The sequence below is a fragment of the Nestor notabilis genome, unplaced genomic scaffold (genome assembly GCF_000696875.1).
Source record: "Nestor notabilis isolate BGI_N333 unplaced genomic scaffold, ASM69687v1 scaffold10605, whole genome shotgun sequence".
NCBI lineage: Eukaryota > Metazoa > Chordata > Aves > Psittaciformes > Psittacidae > Nestor > Nestor notabilis.
In genome coordinates this window covers 5,554-30,687 of record NW_009930658.1, presented here as the reverse complement: position 1 = coordinate 30,687, position 25,134 = coordinate 5,554, and the positions used below count along the sequence as shown (strand labels likewise).

At 42.4% G+C, this 25,134-nt stretch overlaps 1 protein-coding gene across 1 annotated transcript in view; it reads left to right on the top strand.

Moving 5' to 3' along the window:
* The window catches only part of TEAD4 (TEA domain family member 4), a 55,128-nt gene extending 33,332 nt beyond the window's left edge, over window positions 1-21,796 (top strand). Inside the window, exons 5-12 of the mRNA XM_010015508.1 lie at window positions 2,014-2,148; window positions 3,662-3,705; window positions 5,184-5,239; window positions 6,015-6,145; window positions 7,114-7,287; window positions 17,136-17,276; window positions 18,710-18,862; window positions 21,558-21,796. Coding sequence (XP_010013810.1) covers window positions 2,014-2,148; window positions 3,662-3,705; window positions 5,184-5,239; window positions 6,015-6,145; window positions 7,114-7,287; window positions 17,136-17,276; window positions 18,710-18,862; window positions 21,558-21,671 — 948 coding nt within the window. The 3' untranslated portion in view covers window positions 21,672-21,796. The remainder of the gene's footprint in view (window positions 1-2,013; window positions 2,149-3,661; window positions 3,706-5,183; window positions 5,240-6,014; window positions 6,146-7,113; window positions 7,288-17,135; window positions 17,277-18,709; window positions 18,863-21,557) is intronic.
* Window positions 21,797-25,134: the final 3,338 nt, after the last annotated feature.

Here is a 25,134-nt window from a genome sequence, read left to right as displayed (position 1 = left end):
CGGGTTCCTGCTGATAGCTGTGTGTTCTACTGCCACTGTTCATTTTCCATAGCAAGTATATGTTTTCATATTTATATCGTAGAGATCAGAGCAGCTACATGCTGACTTTTCAGATCAGTCATCATAACACTACTGTTTTCACACAAATTGGGATATCTTCTCAAACAGATGTGTGTGCCTATAACAGGTACAGGTGGGAAAGTAGGGTAAAGCTTGGAGAAAAGTGCATTACCAGAAGTCAGTAGTTTTCTATGTCCTGGGTGGCCAACACATAACACATGTACTAAGGAAAAAGAGGGACGTGGTGGTGGTACTGTTATCATTATCATTATTATGCATTTTGAGAAAAATAAAATGCAAACATTGCAAATGCTTGATAAAAGTTTTTTTGTTACCTTTTTCTGTTTGTTTGTTTGTGCTGGAAACACCTACAAACGAATATAGAACTCTTAGCTGAACGTGAAAGATGTCTTTTACAAAAACGTGGTTTCCAGCAGTCTGTCAGGCATTTAAACAAAACAGAAACACATGGGGTTAATAGATAATCTTTTCCCTTCTTAATTGTTGTTGGGTTTGTTTGGGTTTTGTTTACTTTTATACTTCCACAGGTGAATGCTTCTTCCCCAGAAACTCTTGTATAAACTCAGGTAGACAAACATGATTTTTCCAGCGAGAAAGTAAGGGGAGAAACAAAATAATCTTTTTCTGCAATGGCAACTGCAAGAAAATGGCAATGTCAAGGAAAAAAAAAAACAAAACCAAAAAGAATCCTTACCTTAAAAATGTTGTAAGCAATCCTTAAATTATTCTCTAAAACGTCATTTAAACTGGATTCTGGAAAAGCTTTCTCATACCTTTGAAGAATCTGGGGCACTTTCTCAGCAATTAAAATGTTTTCCTTCCATTCACTTGAATAGTACTAACAGGAGTCACAGACTCTTTGGAAAAGAAGATACGTAAGTTTTGCCTACTGATCATTCCACTTAAACATTGTCATTTATTCATGAGCTTTTGTTATGCTTCCTCCAGATGTTTCGGTGTTAGACACATCGGAATCCCTGGGCTCTGAACTTTAGGAAACCTTACAGAAAGTAGAGGGGTTAGAGAGAATGGAGAGCCAAGGGTGAGAACTTACTGTGGTTCAATGAACGCAAGTGGGGGTGAGAATCCCTGAAGACAGCAAGAGCTTACCTCTTTCAGCAGTTTCTCCAAGCCATGAATTCATCAGTGGCATCGCCAGTATGGTTATAATGTGACAGATAAATCTGGAATGTTTGGAGGATGAAGATAATTGTAGGGGATGCAGGAGGAAAGGGAGAATGTGGGGAAGCACTTCCGTTGGTGTATTTATTCCTTGGAAGAAGAAATTAAGAATGCTGTTTGTTTTAAACATACATCATATCACTTAGTCGCTGTGCCACCATTACCTGTAAAAATGTGTGGAGTTCCACAGCCCTGTTACAACAGTCCAACTACAAGATGGAATGTCCTTGCACATGTGCCTTGGGAGAATGTTAAAATTTCCTGTTTGCCCAGGGGTGGGAATAAAATGATCAACTCTACCTGAGACTAATGCAGTCCCAAATTGAGGTAGTCTGTTTGCAGTGATGATGACACACTCCTTTTGTGAATTTGTTTTTTAGAGGGGTTTTTTTAATAAGCAAGAGACTTTCCCTTTGAGTATTCTTACCAATTATTAAAAAACAAGAGTGAACTAGGGTTGTACTTTCCTTAGCAAAACATTTCATCTTAACAAAACAGTTCGGACAGAACAGATAAATGTTTAGCAGTCTCTAAACCAGTGATCCCAGCATTTCAGAAAGGGTGATTAATCACATCTGAAGCTATAGTAATGGGTGAGACTTGGTTCTTAGGACAGTTATTGGTGAGCCTGCTGCCCAAGTGCTTGTTCCCTGCAAAGAAGCTGACGAGGATCATGGTTATTCAGCGTCGGACCAGGCAACTTGTTTGTCATTATAATAATTTTCTTTCTCTTTCTACTCTTGCCCATAGGATCAGGCAGCTAAAGATAAGGCCATGCAGAGTATGGCTACAATGTCATCTGCCCAGATTATCTCTGCAACTGCCTTCCATAGTAAAATGGCCTTGCCTGGTCTCCCACGACCTGCCTACCCTGCTGTTTCTGGGGTGAGTGAATCAGTGTCTCCAGCAGAGTTCGGCTGAAGATGCTTGAGTAGTTGAAAGGATGCTGGGATCTGCTCATGAAAATCCTGAGAACATCAGAAAGAACAGGCCACAAAGCACATGACAAAAATCTGCCACGTGGCTTCAACATTTTGGGTCTGATTCTTTGCTCCCACTGAATGGAGTTTCACTAGATACCTTTTTTTTTTTTTTTTTTTTTTTTTTTTTTTTTTTTAATGACACAACTGGAAGAACAATCAGATTCTTTGGGTTTTCAGCTGCCTGAAATATCTTCAAGTATCTGCATCACTTTCTTAATCCAGGATCTTGTTGGAGTAAAACCATTTGAGCCATCCTGACCCTTTCTCAAGTAAGCTCCTCCCGAGTGCTTAGATCGCAAATTGATGACCCTTACATAAAATCCTTAATAGACGAGGCCCGTTACCATCCCCTAACCTATGAGTTGGGCCTAATGAACTCTTGCTAAGCACTGATTTCTGCCAGAATACTTGTGTGGAGCTCTCCTGGGGAAAATGGTCCCTCCAAGAGGGTGATGAGCATCATTAAAGCTTTGAAGACAGAGGAGCAAGGTGCATACATAGTGTTTAACATTAAAACTGCTATTGGTTCAGTTGCTTGTATGTCACTAATAGTAGTGCATAGAAAGAAAACTATGACCAATCAATCAGCACCTCCACAAGAATGAAACTGAGAATGTAGAAAAAAGAGATAAAATTCAGTCACAGTTTTTCAAACTCCATGAGCTTGCAGTTTCTTTCCTGAGAAAGAAGCAAGCCTTGCTTTTAATTTCTGTCCTGTCTTGGTATGGAGTTAATTTTCTTCCTAGTAGCGGGTGCAGTGCTGTGTTTTGGCTTTAGTCTGAGAACAATGCTGATAACACACCGATGTTTTTAGTTGTTCCTAAGTGATTCTTACTCCGATCAAGGACTTTTCAGTCTCATGCTCTGCCAGTGAGGAGGGGCACAGGAATCGGGGAGGAAGCAGAGGCAGGACACCTGACCCAAACTGGCCAAAGGGCTATTCCATACCACAGCATGTCATGCCCAGGATAGAAACTGGGGGCAGTCACCCAGAAGGGACTGATCACTGCTCAGGGACTGGCTGGGTATGGGTCAGTGGCTGGTGAGCAGTTGCGTGGTGCAGCATTATTGTTTGTTTGGGGTTTTTTGTTTTGGTTTGGTTTTGTGCTTTTTTTTTCCTGTTGTGATTTGGTTTTTGTGTGAGTTTGGTTTTTGTTTGTTTGTTTGTTTTCGCACTTTCTTTTCATTATTTCCCTTTTCATTATTAGTATTATATTGTACTTCACTACTTTAGTTTAATTAAATTGTTCTTACTTTAACTCAAGATCTTTACCTTTTTTTCTGATTCTCCTCTCCATCCTGCTGAGGGGAAGGGGAGTGAGTGAGTGGCTGTGTGGTACTTAGTTGCCAGGTGGGGTTAGACCACAACATGTCCTAAGAGTGGTGACTTTTGCCTGTATGTTGTTCTCTTGCAGTTTTGGCAAGGAGCTTTGCCAAGCCAAGCTGGATCTTCCCAAGAGTGAGTATTCCTTCATATGAACATCCAAAGCAGATGCTTCTGCTTTCTCTGTGCTTCCTGAGGAACACCAATTAGCGATTACAAGATTTATAAAATGCTAAGACAGATTTCCTGACTGTGGATCTGAGACTTAAGGCCCATAGTCATAGAATGGTTTGGGTTGGAAAGGACCTTAAGATCATCTAGTTCCAACCCCCGTGCCATGGTCGGGGATGCCTCTGAGAAACATGAGAGAATCTCAAATAGATAAAATCTTGTGTCTTCATATGGTACTTGTAACACGAATTACACCTCTTTAATATGTTCCATGACTCAAGCAGCCATAAACATCCCCATAAGAAATCTTGTGCAATCCCAAAGTGCTCTTCCCTTGCATTCACTAGGGTGTCCCGTAGCATCTAGGCAATGACCTCCTGAGTTTGTAGTGACTGGTTTGTAAGCCTCCCAGGCTGGTTCACTAATTTGGCTTCACACCTGGACAATGGAGCTAATGGCTCTCCTTTGGCAGCCCTGGAAGGGGCCTGGGCACGGCTCTGTTTCTCTGACTGCATTACTGGGGCTCCCCTCTCCCAGTGTGGAGATGACCCTTCCATGGGCTGATCCTTCACCACTGATGGCCCTGGGTGTAGTTGTGTCAGAGTATTATTCAGGACTGCCATAGTTCTTCTGTGCCTCTTTGTGTAGAGAAACACTTTTTATCACATAACCCAAGAGGAGTAATAAAAGCTAACTTAAGGACAAGCAGCTGGAAGGGTTTATGTTCTTCACACAAGCTATGTGTTCCTGCTGTCTTGTGGTGCCATTGCTAATGCTTGTGGAGGCATCAGGCAACAGATACTAAGATATCTTGTGGGGAAAAACGTCTAGTAAAAGAATGTAAACCATCCTAGGAGAAATAAAAAGTAGATTTTATGCTTTTAGCTTGAAAGTGAATGAGGAAGCATAATGTGAGAGGTTCTTTAAGAAGTCTGAAGTATCTACCATCTCTGATGTCAGATGATGTCTCCAGATCCTGATTTTTCTTACAGTGTTGTTAAAATGGAGCTGAACTGTCTTGAAAGCTGGGTTCACTTACGGGTGTTGAACATCTCTGAACCTGGGCATGAAAGTCTGAGAGGCACCCAGCCCTGAGGTATATCCACTTGCAGAAATTTAAATCTATTTGTGGTTGGAAAGAAAGGATAAATCAATTTGCACCAGCGTATTAACAGGCTGACAGGATCTCTGAATAACAAGGCTGTAGGGAGAGCCCGCTGAACACCTGCAGGGAAATCTTACTCAGTCCAGTCCTGGTCTCTTTCCGGTTTTGAGTCTTTCTCCATGACCCTTTCTTGCCCACAAGGAAAGATAATTCCCCAAAGATGCATATGCTGCTGCTTCTCTCAGGAGAAATACTCGATATGATCTGTGTAAGCAGTTAGCTAAGAATTGCTTGTTTTCTTTTTTTGTTAACCATCTCTCTTTGTGTACTTCTGTAGTGTGAAACCTTTTTCTCAACAACCTTATGCTGTACAGCCGCCATTACCATTACCAGGTAGGTAAGGAAATGTAGTTCCTTGCTTTGAAATGAAATTCCAACTTCAAGAATAGCCAACACTTAAAGTTTAAAAATTAATTAAAAATATTTTAACCTATTGAAACATTTCAGTGAGGCCAAAATGGATTTTTATATTATCTCCCCTTATTACCTGTTCTTATGCTTTTACCAAGAGAGCTCAAGCTGTTTAATTTTGTTTATTAGAAAAACGAAACACTTTTTCCTGGGCTAGGTTGGTTGTTTTGGGATTTCTTTTTCTCCTGGCTCAGCAGAAAATAAAGATTTACATGTCTCTACTGTTGTTCCACCATGCTGCATGTACTAGAACACTGTTTTCCATCATAACATGATTGTCTTTCTAGATTGCCATTAAGTGGAACAACAAATGTCTTTTCCTTCTCAGTTTCCCCATTTTGAGAAGTTAATGGCTGAGTTAATGGTCATGCTTTATTCTGACACTAAAGCATTTTATTTCATTGCTCATTTAGGGCTCAATCTAGGTCCTCTTAAAGTTGCTTAATGGTTTTTCTCTGGTGTCAAAATCGGGTATGTTGTCTTTAACATTGCCAGCTCTGACAGTGCTGTCTTAGCAGAGGGTCACTGACAAGCTGTTTAGAACACAAGTAAAGTGAAGACCTTGTGAATGTTATTTTTGCATCACTGAAATCATAAGAAAATGTAACGAGCCAGCTTTGACAACAGGTGCTCTACTGGAAAGATATTGCCAACCTTTCTCTTTCTAAATTTTGTTATATAAATCCTGTGTGCTTAGGGTTTGAGTCTTCTACTGGCCTCTCGCCTTCCCCATCAGCACCAGCTTGGCAAGGACGAAGGGTTGCTAGCTCCAAACTTTGGATGTTAGAATTCTCTGCGTTCTTGGAACAACAACAAGACCAAGACACAGTAAGATACACGCCTGACTTCCACCCCTCATTAATTTTTGGTCTTCAGGTAGCTCCTGTTTATCGTGGATATGCTATACTATTATATGTGTATGGAAATACTTGCTTCATTGCTCTACTGAGAACAGAAAGCAGTCTTTGGGAAAAACAAGATATCCTTCTCTTAGAGGATAGAACTGCCTATAGCGATCTAGCCAGTTCTGTGCCATGTGCTTCTGGCCTACCTTTCCAGGATCGTGGATGTTCACATACCTCAAGGCACTGAGGTTGTACCACACAGTGGTACAGCCCCTCCCGGTCTATTCTAGCTGCGCTGTTCAGCCTGGGAGGATAGATGCAGAATCAGGTGATGGTAAGATCACATGAAGTCCCGTATTTCTCTGTTGTGCTGGGAACTTAAATTTGGGGGCGACTGGGATGAATTTGCATTAATGTGTTTGCATGGTGTCATCCATAAAACGGAAGTAGTAAGATGCAGTGTCACTAAACCTTGTGATACTGCATCTTGAAGTGTACACTGGTGATATGCCAGCTACATTTCCTCTGTCTGAGACAGGAAAGTTCAGAAAAGATGACAGTATGTGCCTTGTACCTTGCTGTGGGATTTTGGGCAGCTTTTCATAGGACAGGAGCATTGATGTTTGGCTGGGTAACCTGTGACAGATAACGTTTTGTGTCTCAGGTTACTGCAGACTATATAGCAGCATCATGAGGCAATGGTTTAGGAGCGAATATAAGAAAAAACTCCGACAAGAATATTTCAGAAGCAGCAAGAAACGTGGATGTATTGATCAAAAAGAAAAAAGCAGCGTGAGCTGGTATTAGCAGCAACGCTTCTGCTAATATTTCTGCTCTTCTAGAAAGTGCTATAAAATCCTCAGTGACTTCCAGCAGTCTTCTGTGAAGAACCATGAATGTTCAGTATGTACTGAGTGATTTCCTAATTTCATGTTTTTCCTCTTCTTGCAGTATAACAAACACCTGTTTGTGCACATTGGGCAGTCAAGCCCCACCTACAATGACCCCTACCTCGAGGCAGTGGATATCCGACAGATCTATGACAAGTTCCCTGAGAAGAAAGGGGGCCTGAAGGAGCTCTTTGAAAGAGGGCCAGCTAATGCCTTCTTCCTTGTCAAATTCTGGGTAAGGGAAGGACCCTTTGTAGAGTAACCATTTGCTATGAAGTTCCCACTTTAAAAGTGGTGGCCTCACTAACTGTTGGAAGACTGCCACCTCCCAAAATTTTCCCTGTGCAGGGAAGTTATTATAGTCACAACTGTAATAAGTTGCCTGCACAGCTGCCCACAACTGTAAATGAGATCTTTCCCTGACTCCATAAGGCACCCATTCTGGCCTGGAGCAAGATGTATCTTTCACATTGTGTTCAATTCTCTGTGTTGAGTAACTTCTCAGTCAGAGACAACATTTTTCCATCTCTTCTCCTGTCTCAGTAGCTGCATTTTGTGTTATCCAAGCATTTACAGATGCGTATTTACTGCAGGCACAAGGACAGACAAAAGATGAGAGACATATAATGAAACTGGATTATACTGATAATATATTACTGAAATGACTTCTGGTAAATTGGCAGAAATCAGCCTGGCAAAAGCCTGCTCACTCAATTTAGACTTTTGTGAGTTAGCTGGAACTTGCAAAACTCTGCTATTGTGCTTCAGGGTACAAACAAAGTAGTTCTGGCGATCAATATTATTACAGGTATTACAAGATTAAAAATAATAGCAGCTTGGGGCAGTTGAATACTAGATGGCTGAGGGAATGTGTAATGAGATTTGGAGCCTGTCACCCTCAGTTTATGACTTACAATTCAACTCCAGTAAGGAGTGAGATGATGAGAATTGAGCTCTCCTATCTCATACTCTTAGTGCAAACTGGCACTAGAAAGCCTCTTCACTGGTGCTTTCAGGATAAGGAAGAGTTAACTTAAGTGCCTGGAGATGCAACTTCCCAGCTGTCCCAAGCCTTAGCCTTTCCAGAACTGAGTTAGAGAATGTTGGCTGGGAGTCTGCTTTTCAAATGTCTGGTGCTTTGAGTATTAGTTGCTGGTGATTCTTGGAGACACATAATTTTAGTAGCCACAGACTGTGCTACTGAGCTGGCCCCTTATGGGTTTAGCCTCTGCCACAGTACAACAAAGGTGAAAACAAAAAGTAAAAGACCAGGCCTGTTCCAAGTGGAAGAGAAATACTTGAGAGAGACAGAAAGCATCTTGTTGAGAAGGGTATCCTTTGACAAAACCTGGGTAGTGATTGCTGTGCTAATAATTGTTTGGAAAGCGAAACAGAAGTGTGATGTGACAAAAGGAAGGAAAAAGAGTAAGAGGGGATAGCTTCTAAGAATGGTCCTTGGAAAAGCAGGAGCTGCTTTCTGATGTGGGATCCCAGGAAACTCTTCAAGTTGGGTAAAGAGCACTGGCTCCTGTGTGGTATTACTCTGAAGTACTTTGGAAGTTTCTGGAACCAAAAAGAAGGGCTTAGAGGGAGATGTTAGGTGGAGAGAATAAAATACTTTTGATTTATTGACTTAAGGAGAGGGAAATCATAATGAAATGTGATCTAGTGCAACTGTGATTTTGTTTATAAAAACTGTTCGTGTTCTTTAGTGCTTGTGGGGTTGGGTTTGGGGATTGTGTGGTTTGTTTTTTTAGTATCAGAAGGATAAATGTGGCCTGTGCATAATGTTAGACCAACGTAAGTTGAGCTTTTGAAGGATTTACATGGTGGGCTGTCATGAAGTTGGAGTCTTTGTGGCACACATGAGGTGACTGCTGTTCAGAGGGTATCAACTCGCTGAAATTTGGCTTGTATAAAGACATGTGACATACATAGGAGGATTTGAAACACTTTTATTCTAACATGAATATGATGTTCTGTGGCTCTGCACCAGTACACTTAGACAGCAGTAGGGGATAAAAACTCCATTCCTGATGCCATATTCTAGATGAGAAAGGATTAGGGCACTTCTATGGCTTGTGCTGTGTTTCACATGAGTACTTTGATTAATCTTGTGGTAAGATTTCAGCTAGGATCTCTAAGGCAATATAATTAAAGCAGTTTAAAAAAAAACAAAACAAAAAAACCACAAAAACCCACCCACTTTTGCTCCAGAAAATTTGGTCTTTTTTGAGAAAAAACTCCAAACTTTTTGCAAAACTTTGCATTCAACATGTCTGAAATATTGTGGTAATGCAGTCTTACACTTAAACAAAGCACGTGAGCTGTGCCTGTCATGCACTGTGCTACATGCATCATGGGACTTCTGGCGTTTGATGTATTGCAGTAGATGTGTGTAGTGCAACCCCTCTACCCACAGATAAGGCAATGTGAATTAAAAAAACCCAACAAATCCAGCAGTTTAACAGAAGAAAACCGTATTTCAGCTGAGATTTTTATGCCCATCTGCATTTTTATACCTCTGTAACAGTATATCCAAGGTTGCTTTTTCTTTTTGCTGCCTGACTGATCTGGACAGCTATACAAATAGATTGTTGGAAGTCTGAAGAGGTGTTGGTGTCCAAAGAGCTATACAAATACACTGTTGAATTTATAGCATGATTTTAGGATAAAAGTATTATCCAAAAGCAAATCAATAATAACTCTTAAACTTGGTAAGTAGAGTTAAAGACCTGAAGGGGTGTTTTGGGACGTGAAAGATATGATTGAGTTTTCAAAGGTTCTGAATTGAAGTGGTGCTTGCAGGTGACAAAGACTTAAAAAATCAAGTAATTGAATAAACTGGATTTGTTTGTATGTGGCTTTAGGCTTGAAGAACCTGAGGCAGGAACCTGCCATTACTGCACTAAGCACTGAATATACCAGATGATCTGTTGTGCACCAGAAGCCTAACCCTAAACACCAGGGTTGGTTTCTTGACATCACTGATAGCACTTAGGATCTAGAGTGACTGAGAAAAGAGACGTTCCTGTTCGTTCAATGGTGCTTTAAATTATCTATACAATAGCTAAGAGTTAAAAGCTGATTAGTTTGAAACATAAGCAGTGTTTGCAATTCTCCCTTGATTTTGGCACTGGGAGTTTAGTACAATGAACTAACTCTTGAACTTGGATTGGCAGGTTGCGTGTGACATCTGTGTGACATTTCTATGTGCTCCAAGTGCATTCTAGCACACAACAATGAATATGAGATATTAGCTTCCCAACACATGGGCAGTATCAGCTCTGCTCTTTTCCAATGTAATATTATCTCTACCACCTGTTACTTGGTTCTCCCCATGAACTCCTCCTATATGCATCGTTATTAATAGTTTGGGGAAGAGGTGTTTTCAGGGCTTTGCACATTACTAGAATGTTGCACTTGCATCTTAAAACTTTCAGAAGTTGTGAGACTCTAGGTAGAAGATAGAAGGAAAATGACAAACCAGGAATTCAGGACAGGTAAGGTAGTACTTTGTCCAGAGCAGCCATCTGCAGAGGGGTGGATCAGGGCAATTTGCAGGATCTTTCCTGCAAATGATGAATGTATGTACTAATTTCTTCTCCCTGGCGATAGGCAAGCTGAACCAGGCAAATCACTGTTTTCTTTCCAGTTAATGCATTATACTTTAGTGGAAGGGGCTGAAGGCATGGGTGGGGGACTGCTGTCCTGCACTTGGCTTCTTCTGTCCCAAGCAAATTCAGTCAAAACAGAAAACAGCAGCAGTGCAAATTCCCTTTGGCATTCTGCCCTGCCCACTGTATGCCCTCAGTCCTGATCTGGCAGAGACTGCTTGGAGAGCAAGGAGATTTAATTTGGTCTCCATGTCCATTCTTTCCTTGGCCCTCCTTCTGAGGCAGCCAGCAACAGAGATTTTCTACTTTTGCACATTTTTTCAGAGAATGGATCTGACAGCCCAGTAATTTCACCTGCAGTCACCAGCACAACCTCCTCCCAGTTGCTATCTTATGGAAGCAAACTCTGTCAATGGTGTTTCTTTCACCAAAGTTAGTCCCCACAGGGTTAAACAGTATAGAGATTGTTGTCAGCAAAAAGCAGATTGAAAGACTGCATTGCTGTGAGAACTTGTCTGCTGGCTGTCAAAATAGAACAATCCTGGGGGGAGCTAGCTATGTCACAGCTACCCATACAGTTCGCAAGGCCTGCTGCTATCTTTGGCTAGCTTAGAAACTCTCCCCTTCCCCCTTTCTTGGAGGCTGAAGCTGCAGAGCCACAAGTTTTGGACTGTTTTGAAATAATTGTTCAGCATATGCTTTTCAGTTAACCATGTGGGACCTGTGTGCAAGATATCAACAAGCTATGGTTTCTTATGGCACTTAGTGCCATTTGGACTCTTGTCCAATCATTGCTTTGCAAAGCCTCAGATAAGCTGAAGACTGATTCTTGAAGGTAACATTTCAGAGAAATTTTGATTCACAGCCTCGTCCTAGTGGGAATGAGTCCTTTCTTGGTTAACAGTTGTGAAACTCATTCCCACCAAAGATCAGACAAAACTTTGGCTTACTATATGGTTAGGACTGTGCACAATGCCAACTTTTCTGTGTTTCTTTGTTGGGGTTGAGATGTTGAGTGATGATACGCTCTAGCACAGCAGAACTGTTTTCAGCAGAGCTGTGAAGAGATTCAGATAACCAATATGATTTAAAAAAACCCAAAGGGTAGTACTAGCTTGTTGAGGGTTACTTACCCTTCCCTGAACAAATCCCTTCTCTTCTGTCTAGAAACCTTGTCTTGTAAGTATTTAAAAATTCTGCTTACTTCCATGGAAAGGAGGAATTCTCAGCTGTTTCCCCCAAAACAAGCAGATCAGCTCTCTTGCATGCACTATGTAGATCTCTGAGATGTGCAAGGTATAGACAAGTATGTAATCTGTGCTGAGCTTGCACAATAAGTTAAATGCATCCCAGACACATTAGACTGCTCTCATGGTAGAGCATGCATAAGGGAACACTCAGAGGTTTTTGCATCTAGAACTTCTTGAGCAGAAAGCAAGAACCCTTATTGTCACATAAAGTAGTATGGTCCAATTGGTGGCTCACAACTCAGGTTTAGCTTGTAATATACCTCTCCCTTGAAGAGATGGAGAACAGCTGTGTTTGAGCGCTGGACACCACCCAACCATCTGAATGCTGCTGCTGCCCCTTGCTGCAGTGCTATCCTGTTGCTAGCAGTGGCTAGTAGGAGCGTGGGGGGCAAGGTGACTCAGTTCATTGGCTGTGGACTTTCCTAAGTCCTAACTATGTCTCCTTTGGCTGTCTAGGCTGGGGTAAGGAACGTATTAAAGAGTTATCTCTCTCAGTTGTTACTGAACGTTATCAGTGTTCTTGCCAGTGATGAGCTGAGGCACCTAAGTTCTAGTCTCCAGGTCAGAATCGCATTCAGTTATGTATTCAACAGGTTCATGTATTCTCAGACTATAAAGTGAAGATTAGCCTTCCTACTTGATGAAGTGCTGGGAAGATGAGTTTCCTTTAAGTCATAGTCACTATTATTCCCTTGCATCTTTGAGGGATGGAATGTAGTGGACAGAGTAAAGCAGATCTCTCTCTGCTCACCTCAGGTGCTCACCCCAGGATTGGGTGTGCTCTGACATGAGGTTTTTTTTAAAGAAAGAAACTCTGAAAGTGAAGAAAGGAAGAGCCCTTTCCCCAAAGCAGCAATGTGGTTTCTAGTCTTGATGGCATAGGTATTGTGAGGAGCATATAAGAATCTAGACAAGGAGGCAGTAACGTTTTTAGATGTTAAGTTAAAAGCAGTAGCTCTTTTAAGCATTATAGACCCCACGATGTGCAGCATGATTTTGTCCTGGCGCGATTCTGGGAAGTTTAACTGCTTCCATTAGTGATTTACCTCAGTGTCCAGTTGACACTTACAAGTTAATTTGGCTATGGCAGATAACAGTGTTCTTCCTCAATTTTCTGCTTTGTCTCCCTTCAAGGTAATAATCTCCATAGCGGGGAAAGCTAACAGATTAGAGTTCTGCTCCTGAGTGGTTCTTTGGTCTTTAGGGGACTGTAACCTTAACTTTAGTAGTGACACCCTGAACATGTTTGTCTGGTTCTACAGTGTTAGCTTCTGCTATGTGTACGTAGCAGTGGTCTGACCAAACTTGTGTAGCCTTGACCCTTTGTTCTTTTGACACAGTGGGACAAGTTCCTTGGAAAAGTGGAATTGGGTCCATGCACTGTGTTTATCATCCCCAAGGGAAATAGCTGAACAATACTGTGAAGGACTCCGAGTTATTTCGTCTATGGAGATGGGAAAGAATTAATCTTTACTCAGACTGCTGCAGTATGGGTCAAATAAACAATCCCGTTTATTGCATTGACATGTAAATGAGTATTACAGTAACTCAGTAAAAACCTAAACCAGAATAGAGTAGTATTGCTACTCTCTAATATTTGTACATTTGTGGTACAAAGTAGCTGCATTAACTATAGTGGGAAGATTTGACTGCAAAGGACTTCAGCATGACATGAATGCTCCATTCCTGGCGGTGTTCAAGGCCAGGTTGGACAGAGCCTTGAGCAACATGTTCTAGTGTGAGGCATCCCTGCCCATCACAGGGGGGTTGGAACTAGATGATCTTAAGGTCCTTTCCAAACCAAACCATTCTATGGTTCTAGGACCAAAATAATTCACTTGGCAACCTGAATTATTATTGTGTAATGCCTATGCCTTGTTCCTATTAATACCTGTGCTACCAGGTTAAAGCTAGCCTGGATTTGCCCACATATGCTACTCCAGTGTAGGCAAACCATTAGAGCATAACACTGCATTAGAGTCATTTAGGTGGTCATGACAATGTAAAAGCTTCCAATCTTCCTCCTGCTGTTGTTTCCAAGTCTTGTGCAAGAGTTAGCACTACCTCAGTTGTGCAAATGTGAATGATGTAAAATGATTTTTAGAGAAGCTTTAAATCCAAATAGTTTTACTGATGTATTTTAACACATCTTTTTTCAGCTCGGTGAGGAGACAGAAAACTATGGGGGCAAAAAGGGAGAAATTGTTAAGAGAAATCGGGCACCAATTCAGCTGGATATTGTTTTGTGAAGCTACCCTCTGAGGAGAAGAAATCATGAGAATAAGCTGCTTTATCTCCTGATAAATCAGAGGATACTCTTGAATATATAATATGCAGGAAATGGCAAATTTAGGAAAATATAAAGGGACAAGTACACAGCTGATGTAAACTGGTATGAATGTATTATACATGTAGAGCCAACCGTATATACAGGGGTTGAAGAACTGCCCCTACTTCAGGGGGAGTCTTAGAGAAGAAGACAAGCCAGTCTGAGAAATGGACTCTCTTTCATCCATAATCTGTGATGAAGATGGTCCAACTCTTAAGGATTTTTTGGTAGAAATTATACAAAATGACACAGTCATTTTGAAGAGTGATTCATGATGATGTATTTAAATACTGTGCTGTTATGCTCTCCTTTGAAAGCAGTGTGAGCAGAGTGAAAGCTGTATTTCCATCCCTGATGCTGCTAGTGTTGATGTATTCTGCCATCTTGCCCAGATTGAATCTTTGTTCCACTAGAATTATCTGAATGCTATAACTGCTAGTCTAGAAGATACCTCAGGAGATAAATTGCTCATTGGACTTCATGAAAAACCTGTCCCAAATCTGCCTTTCCTTTGCTTCTGAGTTTGTACTTAAAAAAAGAAAAATCCTAGTCATTGGATTTTATTGGTATTTATCTGTGGCATCATTTATCTAATGCAGACGGTAGGTTTTTTTCTACGTGGAAATATGTGTGCACAATAGCACAGTGGCAGGAATCTCCCAGTGTGCAGAAAGAACTGATTTTTCTGAAATAAATGGGGACATGGTTTATTTCCTTTACTACCTCCTCCTTCACACACCTGAATTGGCAAGTTAGCAGCTATGGGAACCGGACTGAATGGAAATACTGCAGATTATTACATGGCTGCTTCTTCTGCTAGTGCTTTTGGCATCACTGTTGTCTGATGTGAGCTGCTGGTGAGTGTTATGGTACAGAGACAGCCCAGCCTACCTGTCTAGGGGCAAAACTTTTAATTGGAAAGGAATTACAACAAAGTACGGCTTCTAGCATTTACTGTTGTAGTTACTCAAACCCAGCCTTCTCTAGAAAGTAGTCCTGCCTTCTGCTTTCCCTATTGTTGCCTATCCTTCCAACACATGTTCTTTGTCTGTACACACATAAGTGCTTCTGAATCAGGCCAGGGAATTGATGCTGAGGACTTGTTGAGCAATTCATCGGAGAGTTTTGTAATACAGCTAGGGAAACATTTGTGTCAGTACAGGAGAGGAATGGGGAGGCACAAACTGCTCTGGGATAGTGAGACTGCTCTCTCTTGGTGTCAGGACCAGCCTGGTGTTATCAGACTACAACTTTGAGGTGCAGTTTCCCAAGAGGCTCAAGCCAACCTGAGTACGTGTTACTATCAAAATAGGCACTCTTTGTGCCTTCAACTTCTGTGTGTGTTCTCACCTCTTCCAGCCCCTGCACCTTTGTGGAGATCCAAGTGAGCTTTCCTTTTCTGACTGAAAACTAACTCACCAAAACCCCCAAAAGATTTCTTTTGGCTGAGATCAGCTCTCTCATCTGGCTAACCAGAGTCGTACAATTGCTAACAGTGGCACAAAGCAGCAGCAAGCTTCTGTGGCTACAGATGGGGAGAAGGCTGGACTAGCAACTTTCTAGATTGACTTAAGCTTCTTGTGAAATTGCTACTTACAAGAAATAAGCTAACAGTATTATCTTGTGGCAAAGAGGCAAGTATTTTGTGTGGCAAAGAAAAGAGGGATTCATTGTTGAGGTGGTTCACTTCCAAGTGTGGCATTTCTTGTCCTAAGTGTTGCTCTAGATCTTGAATAAAAACCCTTCACTGACACTGGCTAAGAAACCCATGCTACAATAGCATCTAATACAGTCCTGTTCATGCTGTATCCACGGTAACAGGAAAACACTTTCTTCAGTTTCCCATTACCCTCAGTTAAGCAGGAAGAATAAAATAGTCTGACGCTCCTTGGGACCTGATCATTGCCTTTCTGCGGATGTAAGGTAGCAGCTGGGCTTGTGGAGCGCAGAGAAGCTCCACCGTTTTAGGTTTGAAAGCGAGGAAGCTGAGCTGGGCATTCGTACACACCCGTGGTTTCCAGAGTTTAAGGGAACGCCTCTTCTTCAAATAACCGTGTTTTGAGTGACCCCTGGTGGAAACTTCAGACAACCAGGATTTTTAGGCGTTAGGTCCCACCATGAGGCTTCAATTGGCCAGCCTTCGGCACACACATGTGAAAACTGTGACTGCTCATGGAGATGCGTTTGTATTCAGGTGGAACTGGGCTGGATCCATCAGCAACCTACATTCCTTACATTGCATCCTGTCTACTTATGTTCTTCATATCATAGCTTCTGAGTCTAATGTGTGTGTGTGCTCACACATTCCTTTTTTCTGCTCTGGCTCATTCCCCTTACCTACATATCCAGGCTGGAAAAGCTTTATAAAAGGAGTTACTGTGCCCTTATTTTTCCTCCTTAGTGAAGCAGCCTAATCTAGCCCTTGGTTGCATTGCTCTATCTCTACAGTGCCTTCCTGTCTGCTCTTCACATGCTTAGTGAGTACCTCCATATACTGGTAAATATAGTGGTAATTACCTCGATACACTGGTAACCAGTTATGGTTGATACCAGCTAAGGCAAAGGACTGTCACATGCTTTAATTGTTAAGAGGATATTCCACCAGATTCCCACAATGCATGTGCAGACCCCCATCAACATTTTTCTGAAGAAGGAACTGGATTTTAGTGTATACTTTTCACATTCCCCTGCTTGCTTTTGATGCATGTTGGTCTGCTTAAGGAGCTTTGGACACTCCAATACCTTACAATCCTGGCTATGCAAGGTAATGGTGAAAAAAACCCCACAACCATCTACTGATAACCATCTATTTTTCTTGGTTGTTGATGATTTTTTTGTTTTGTTTTGTTTGTGTTTGGGTTTTTTTTGTTTTGTTTTGTTTTGGCAGGCTGATTTGAACACCAATATTGAAGATGAATCCAGATCTTTCTATGGCGTTTCCAGCCAATACGAGAGCCCCGAAAACATGGTCATTACCTGTTCCACCAAAGTGTGTTCCTTTGGAAAGCAGGTGGTGGAGAAAGTGGAGGTAGGGAGCAGACACCTGGGTGCAAGGTTCTCTCTGGCTGTTCTTTTGTCACTTCAAGTATTTGCATCCTGTGTATATCTCAAGGCAAAATATCCAGTGCTTGTTGTCAGGGAGAGCGATGCTGTAGATTATTATATCTGAGACGTGCAGTTGTAAGATTGCTCCAGCCCACAACGTGGCTTTGTCTCAGGACACTGGCAGTGTTTGCTATTTTTTTTTTCCTTAAATCTCAGTTTCTGAAGATATGTGAATATGTAAGACTCAGCTGTGGTGATTGTCTGGGGTTTTTTGGGGAGCAAAGAAAAGCTATAGGAAACCCTGATACTTGTTCTGTAGCCCAGAAATGTGAAAACAAATAGGTAAGACCTCGCTCTCATCAGTGTTTTTAAACAGATCATTTATACACTATCGTCATTAATTGACTAATAATTTACAGACTATAGTCTTAAGGTTTTACAAAGCTTATCCTAGTGCTTGTACACTTGTAGCACTGTGTAACAGTGCATAATTATGCACATATCTGGCACTGAAAGAAGTTATTTCTGGTGCCATATTCAGCTGCTAAGAGAGCTGCTCTGACCTGCTTCCTGCTGCTCTCTTTCTCAAGGAGCCTTTGGATGCAGGAGGAGCAGCTATATGCAGAACACCAGGTACTCTTGTGCCAGCAGTCAGTTCGGGCTACATCCTTCCCCAAGACCCATCTCCAGTCATAGGATAGGCATGCCTGAAGTCCGCTTCTGTATTTGTGTCATGGAATAGATAGGCAAAGAAAGGTTGTCATGGTACACAGGAAAGGAGACCAAATTCCTGTGGTGAAAGAAGGTAATACTCATTTAAGGGTCACTGTGAAATGATAGAATCCAGCCTCTGTTTCTGTTCAAAGGAAGATGAAATATACAGGATCTAAGATGTAAACAAAAAAAGCCCTCTGTGTAACTTTGGCCAGACACTCTCCTAAGGGGCAGAGAGATACAATGTTCTCTCTCACAGGTAAGGCTTTAGTCCTTTCTAGCTGTGAAACATCCTTATCATACAATTATCATCATTATTAGGAGCTTTCTGGTCTTGCTAAATCAGCAGTTTTTAACTTCTGTTTATTCACACCTAATATTTTTCCAGTAGAGATGCAAACCATAGTACAGCTAACAATTGGTCTGCTCCCCTTAATTACCTTTCACAGCTCCTTGGGAGCTTGTAAGCTAGAACCCAGTGTTTTAAAGAAAAAAGAGACCAAGCCAAAGAAGTTAGAGGGCTCAATGAGACTGACCTTGGCATGAAGTACTGTAGAGGAATAATTAATCAGCTCATTACTGTTAGTAAAATGACTTGGAAATGATGTTATAATTTTTCTGTTCTGAATCCCTTTATGTGATTGATGATACTTAATGTGACATCATTAGCCCCATGTGCCCCTTTCATGTTTTGCATTGCAGACAGAGTATGCACGCTATGAAAATGGACACTATTCGTATCGCATTCACCGTTCCCCTCTCTGCGAATACATGATAAACTTCATTCATAAACTCAAGCACCTTCCTGAGAAGTATATGATGAACAGTGTGCTGGAGAACTTTACTATTTTACAGGTGGGACATTCAACTATTTTCGTTGGAGCTTGGAAACCTGTAAACCCCATGCAGGAGTTCACTGTTGTGAGTCAAAGCAGATTTCCTTTTACAGCTCATTGAATTTAGTATCTCTCATGTGTATTGCACCTCAAGAACATTTATAGAGCTCTAGAGGTAGTAACTCATGTAGAGAAGCAGCAGAAGAATTTGAGAGACCCAAGTTAAGATAGAGATCGAAAAAAAACCAGAGAGGGAGAACTCATGAGGCAGAGAGATAAAGGAAGGAGAAAGATACAAAAGTCAGTGAAGGAAATGCTTGTTCCACTATTGGACAAATGTTGGTCCTTTCTGTGCCGTGGTCCTTTTTGCCAGGTGAAAAAAAAACCTAACAAGAGCACTGTTAAGTGCCTATATAATTTTGCCATGGGAAGAGTTCTTCACTGACCACGTTGGGGTGGGGTGTGAGAAGGGGAAGTTGCTTCCTCAGGACCATTCTGATCCAGGAAATAATATGGAAGCACATAAAAGGCCATGTTGCAGGAAGCTCTGCGACACCTCCATGAAGCCTCTGTAGCCTCTAGGTAAGGCAGTACTACAAGGCTATAGCAATTAGATTTCCATTAGTGTCTATGTTATAGCAAGAGCCTTTCCAGGCTCAGATGTAGCCTAAATTTGGGAAGAGGGCAAAGACAGCTTAAAAGATGGATTTTCCTTGGGCTGAGTTCTGTGCTTGCCTCTACAACAAGCGTCACAGATCTTTGCCCAGAGGAGCTATGGTTGGGTAAGTAGAAGCTATGCTAGTGGCTGTGTGAAAGAATGGAAATCAAGTGGTCTTCATTCCATTCTCTGGAGATCCTGTGGGACTTCAGGCAACTCATTTCACTGCTGTGTGATTCAGGTACCTCAGCTGTAAAACACAAGGTTAATAATACACCTCACAGAGCTTCAGGAGGCTTTACTCTTTCATGTTTGCACTAAGAGCTCTAGCATCTGGAAGAAAAGAGGAGTGTAAATGCTAAGAGCTTTTTTAAGACAAGCAAAAGCATGAAGGGGGCAGTGACAGAGAGATGGAAGACCTGTGCTGTAATGCACACTGAGGAACACTGTAACTGCTTTCTGCATGTTTCGCTCCTCAGTCAATCCAGCACTTGCTATAAATTCTATGAACAAAGTTGTCATATATTTGTACTTCCTCTGGAGCTTCACAATTTGAATAATCTCATGTCCTTCCCTTATCCCATGTCACAGAGAGGCATGTCTCATGCGTGCTGGCACAGCTTTTAATATGGCCTTGCAGTCCTGCTCTCTGAGCAGCAGGCTGAGCATTTTCCACCCCCCACTCTTCCTGGGTGGCTGAAAAATGGTCATACTTAGGTAAGGCACGCTGGTAATCCTCAGTCCCCACTACGAACTTCTGAGGCAAGTCCAATTATGTTTTTTCTAGAGCTTAGATACCCTAATCTCACAAGCATGCTCTTGCTTTGCACATGGCTCTGGATCTAGCCCTCCAGGATTCCTGAGCCCATTTTTCAGAAAAGGTTGTGGTGCTTTAACATACCTGGATGTGTATAACTCACAATGGCTTGCAGAAGAACGGAGAAGAGTTAGTTCAGCTGCAAAGTATGCTCATGAAGTATGCAAAATATGCTCGTGAAGTAAGAAAAGAAAAAAGAATAGACCAAAACCAGACTGCTAAAATTATTAAGCAAGTTTGATAATGGCTATTTTTTTTTTCCTTTTTTCTGTTTTCACAAGAGTGGTTGGGCTTTGGTACAGTTCAAGCCTCCATCTGGTATGTTTTTCTTCTGCAGTTTGGTTGGTGCTGCCGCTGATAAAAATATACCACCTCCAGCAGGAGAGGACTGCTTGAAGCTTTAGCTATGACACAAAGTCAGATGACAAGAATGTGCAAAGTTGTGCAATGACAGGGCAAAGCTGAGCTAGGAGATCTGGGTGCATCATTTCGCTTGTCCCTGCCATGTAATACAGGCAGTGCATGCTTTTGAAACTTAGACAACACTATTCCATCATCGTGCTGCTGACACTGTGTCACATTTCAGAGAAGCTAAGGTTCCTGAGGGACCAGAGAAGAAGAAATGGAAAAAAAAGGAGCTTCTGAAAGGATGCACAAGTGTAACAGCCAGCCATCCTTCTTCTGACATCTACAGTGTATGGAATGGGAGGCATAATGGAGTCAAACCTATAAACCTCCTGTATAATGATTTATATTCTGTAATCCTCATGGTCTGTGTCTACCACTGACAAGCACAGGAGCAGATGGAGGGGAAGAACTGTTTATGGTTTTGCAGGAATGGTTGTACCAGAGGAGGTGGCTTCTCTATACCCAACAAACAAAGCAAAAAGAGATTTAATGTGAAACACCTTCTGTCTGCTGAAATCTGCAACACTGGGGGTGGGGAGCAGAGGGCCTAGTGGACCCACTTCCATTTCTGCAGTCACTGTTTGGTCACAGCATTCTTTTCTCCACAGTGGACTCTGCTCACCTCCCTGTCTCTTCACTGTGTTGTAGTCCTGATGCTGCAAGAGTGCTTTGCTTGGGTGTGTCGGTGCGCAGACTGGGCGTTGTGGTGGCTGAACTGTGTATCATTCCTGTTCTTTGCCTGTGACTGACTTTTTGCTCTACATGAAATATGCTGGAATATGTAAGCAGAGAAACAGCAGTTGCCATCTCAGTTTGTTCTCTTCTGTCTAGGTTGTCACAAACAGGGACACACAGGAGACCTTGCTGTGCATAGCGTATGTTTTTGAGGTGTCAACTAGTGACCATGGCGCCCAGCATCACATCTACCGGCTGGTGAAGGACTAGAGACTCTCAGCCCCGAGTCATCCATGGGATGCATGTCTAAGGAAAAAGCCTGTGCTTGAACAACCCCTGGCCCTCATACCAAACTGAACAATAAACTGCATATATTGTGTATTTTCAGAAAAGCACCTCTGAGCTGTTGTGTGATTGACGGGGTCAAATAAGTGTATCTGAGGTTTGTGCAAATGGGAAAAAGACTTGGAGTCAAACAGGCAAATAATGCTTAAGGGTGGCACCACAACCAGCATTCTTTGGAATGTATTTCCCACAGAGCACACAGAGGGTGTGATCATATCCATGAAAGGAGTGGTATGCACCTCAGTATACAGGTAGGACAGTGGCAGCAGCTTCCACAATTTGATGTCATATGAACGGGTTCACATCGAAAATGTTCATGCTCCATCTGGTCTGAGGGTGTGCATGTGTATATATACATTCATTTGTAGGTCAGTGCAGTGTCAAGCACAGACATGCTTGCCATTCATTTCTATAGATACCAGTTAGATGTGTGTGGGCACATGCATGTGTATAGAGGTTGCACATGTAACACGTATCTACCAGTCCACCTTAGCAGGTGTGCAGTCACAAGCTCCTTCAACCTTCCTCCTTTTAGAGGCTGGATACTATTTCCCTCTCTTCCATGCGTGACAGTGAGAGACCGACTTTTCTTTTGCCTTCTAAATGAAGTTATGCTTAGAAAATTGGGTATGTTAAATCATGTGGTCTTGCCCAGCAGATTTCCTCCATGTATTGGGTCTGCTAACTTGACTGACTAAAATAATTCATGCTGCTTTTGCTTGTTCTCCCTGTACGGTTAGACTGCTCAGGGAACCAGACTTTGCTCTTTTCTTGTGCCGCAGCAAAACAATTGTTTACTGAGATCAAATTCTTCCACCTGTTAGTTTCAGACAGTGAGGCACACAAGTATTGCAAAGAATGCTATTTGGCCATCAAATTGCAGGAGAAGGATGAGAGAGGATAGCGGAAAAAGGTTAGTGTGCCATGTTTCCAAGGCAATCAAACACAGTCTCTGCTTTACTTGTAAACTGAGGTTGTTTACTTAACTGTCACTGAGAGACAGTCTTGGTCTCAACAATGCTGCTGATGTGGGGGAAGACCTAGTCATGTATGTTACTCTGAGGGAAGAGATGGGTTGCATGATGGCAGGCACTGAACAGGCAATTTATTGGGTGGCCAGATCCCATGGCACAGATTTGGATATATGGTGTTACATCTCTTTCCATAATGCATCACAATGCCTTAGGAAACATCTCCCACCTACTTCAAATGTTTCCATTCTTGCATTTTTGGCATAGAGTACTCATGGGTGCCTGAGGAATCTGAGATACTGTCAGAAATCAAGAGTTTATTAGAATGCCAGAAGGTAAGGGCTTCAGCCACACGTGGATACAATCTGGCTGCTTTCAAGAACTCATGAGCTTGTTGGTGCTCCTTTCTACAGCTTCTAGTCGGCTGGTTAATCACAGATGATTGATGATTGTTTCATGCACGTTTAAATCTTGGCTCCCTTCAAAGTTTAAATCTTCCACTCCTAGAGAATGTTCTTCCCATGTTTTATAGACTCAGATTAATCCTTTGAGTACTTGAAGGTCTTAAGGGCCTTTTCACAAGTATTTTTGAGTAGTCCCTATCCTCTCATTGAAATTGATGAAAAATGGTACCTTCCAGTGTACCATCACAAAATAGTTAGGGTTGGAAAGGACCTTAAGATCATCTAGTTCCAACCCCCCTGCCATGGACAGGGACACTACACACTAAACCATGTCACCCAAGACTCCGTTCCACCTGGCCTTGAACACTGTCAGGGATGGAGCATTCACCACTGCTTTGGGCAACCTGCTCCAGTGCCTCACCAGCCTCACAGTAAAGAACTTCTTAAATCTAACCTAAACTTCCCCTGTTGAAGTTTGAACCTGTTACCCCTTGTCCTACCACTACAGTCCCTGATGAAGAGTCCCTCCCAAGCATCCTTGTAGCCCCCTTCAGATACTGGAAGGCTGCTCTGAGGTCTCCACGCAGCTTCTCTTCTCCAGGCTGAACAGCCTCAACTTTCTCAGCCTGTCTTCATACGGGAGGTGCTCCAGCCCCTGATCATCCTCGTGGCCTCCTCTGGACTTGCTCCAACAGCTCCAACAGCTCCATGTCCTTCTTATGTTGAGGACACCAGAACTGTACACAATACTCCAAGTGAGGTCTCACGAGAGCAGAGTAGAGGGGTAGGATCACCTTTGACCTGCTGGTCACGCTCCTTTTGATGCAGCCCAGGATACGGTTGGTTTCTGGGCTGCAAGCGCACACTGAAGCTGGCTCATGTTCAGTTTCTTGTCAACCAACACCCCCAAGTCCTTCTCCGCAGGGCTGCTCTGAATCTCATCTCTGCCCAACCTGTAGTTCTGCCTGGGATTGCCCTGACACACATGTAGGACCTTGCACTTGGCTTGGTTGAACTTCATGAGGGAGGCATTGGCTCACCTGTCAAGTGTGTCAAGGTCCCTCTGGATGGCATCCCTTCCCTCCAGCTTATCAACCGAATATGCAGTTTAGTTGTTGATGGAAAAGGTGATGCCAGGCCATACAAAGGATGTTTATTTAGCCTAGCATGTGAGGAATCCTGAAAATTTCTATTTCTAAAGAGATTTCAAACAGAAGACCAGAATATAGTCCACTAGCAAAACCCTACTGAATAAGCTTCATGTACATGTACATTTTAAAAATAGGATCATCCCAGTTGGAAGGGACCTACAGTGATCATCTAGTCCAGCTGCCTGACCACTTCAGAGCTGATCAGAATTTAAGCATATTTTAAGGGCACTGTCCAAATGTCTCTCAGACAGGCATGGGGCATCAGCTTGTTCCACTGTTTGACAACCCTCTCAGCAATGTTTCCTAATGTCAAGTCTGAACCTCCCCTGACGCAGCTTTGAACCACTGCCATGTGTCTTGTCATTGGATCCCAGGGAGATGAGAGCAGCACTTCCCTCTCCCCTTCCTCAGGAAGCTCTAGAGAGCAATCGAGGTCATTTCTCAGCCTCTTTCTCCAAACTAGACAAACCCAAAGTCCTCAGCCGCTCCTCACAGGACGTGCCTTCCAGCCCCTTCACCAGCCTTATTGCCCTCCTCTGGACTCATTCAAAGACTTTCACATCCTTAATTTGTGGGCCCCAGAACTGCATACAATGCTCTTCAGTGAGGCTGTACCAATGCTAAGTATAGTGGAATGATCACCTCTTTTGACTGGCTGGTTATGCTGTATTTGATGCACTCCAGGATGCAGTTTGTCCTCTTGGCTGCCAGGGCACACTGCTGCCTCATATTGATTGAGCTGGTTGCTGAGCAGCACCCTCTCTGCAGGGCTGCTTGCAAGCCACTCCTCTCCCAGGCTGTACTTCATCCCAGGTGCAGAATCCAGCATTTGTTCTTGTTAAATTTCTTGTTAAATTGATGA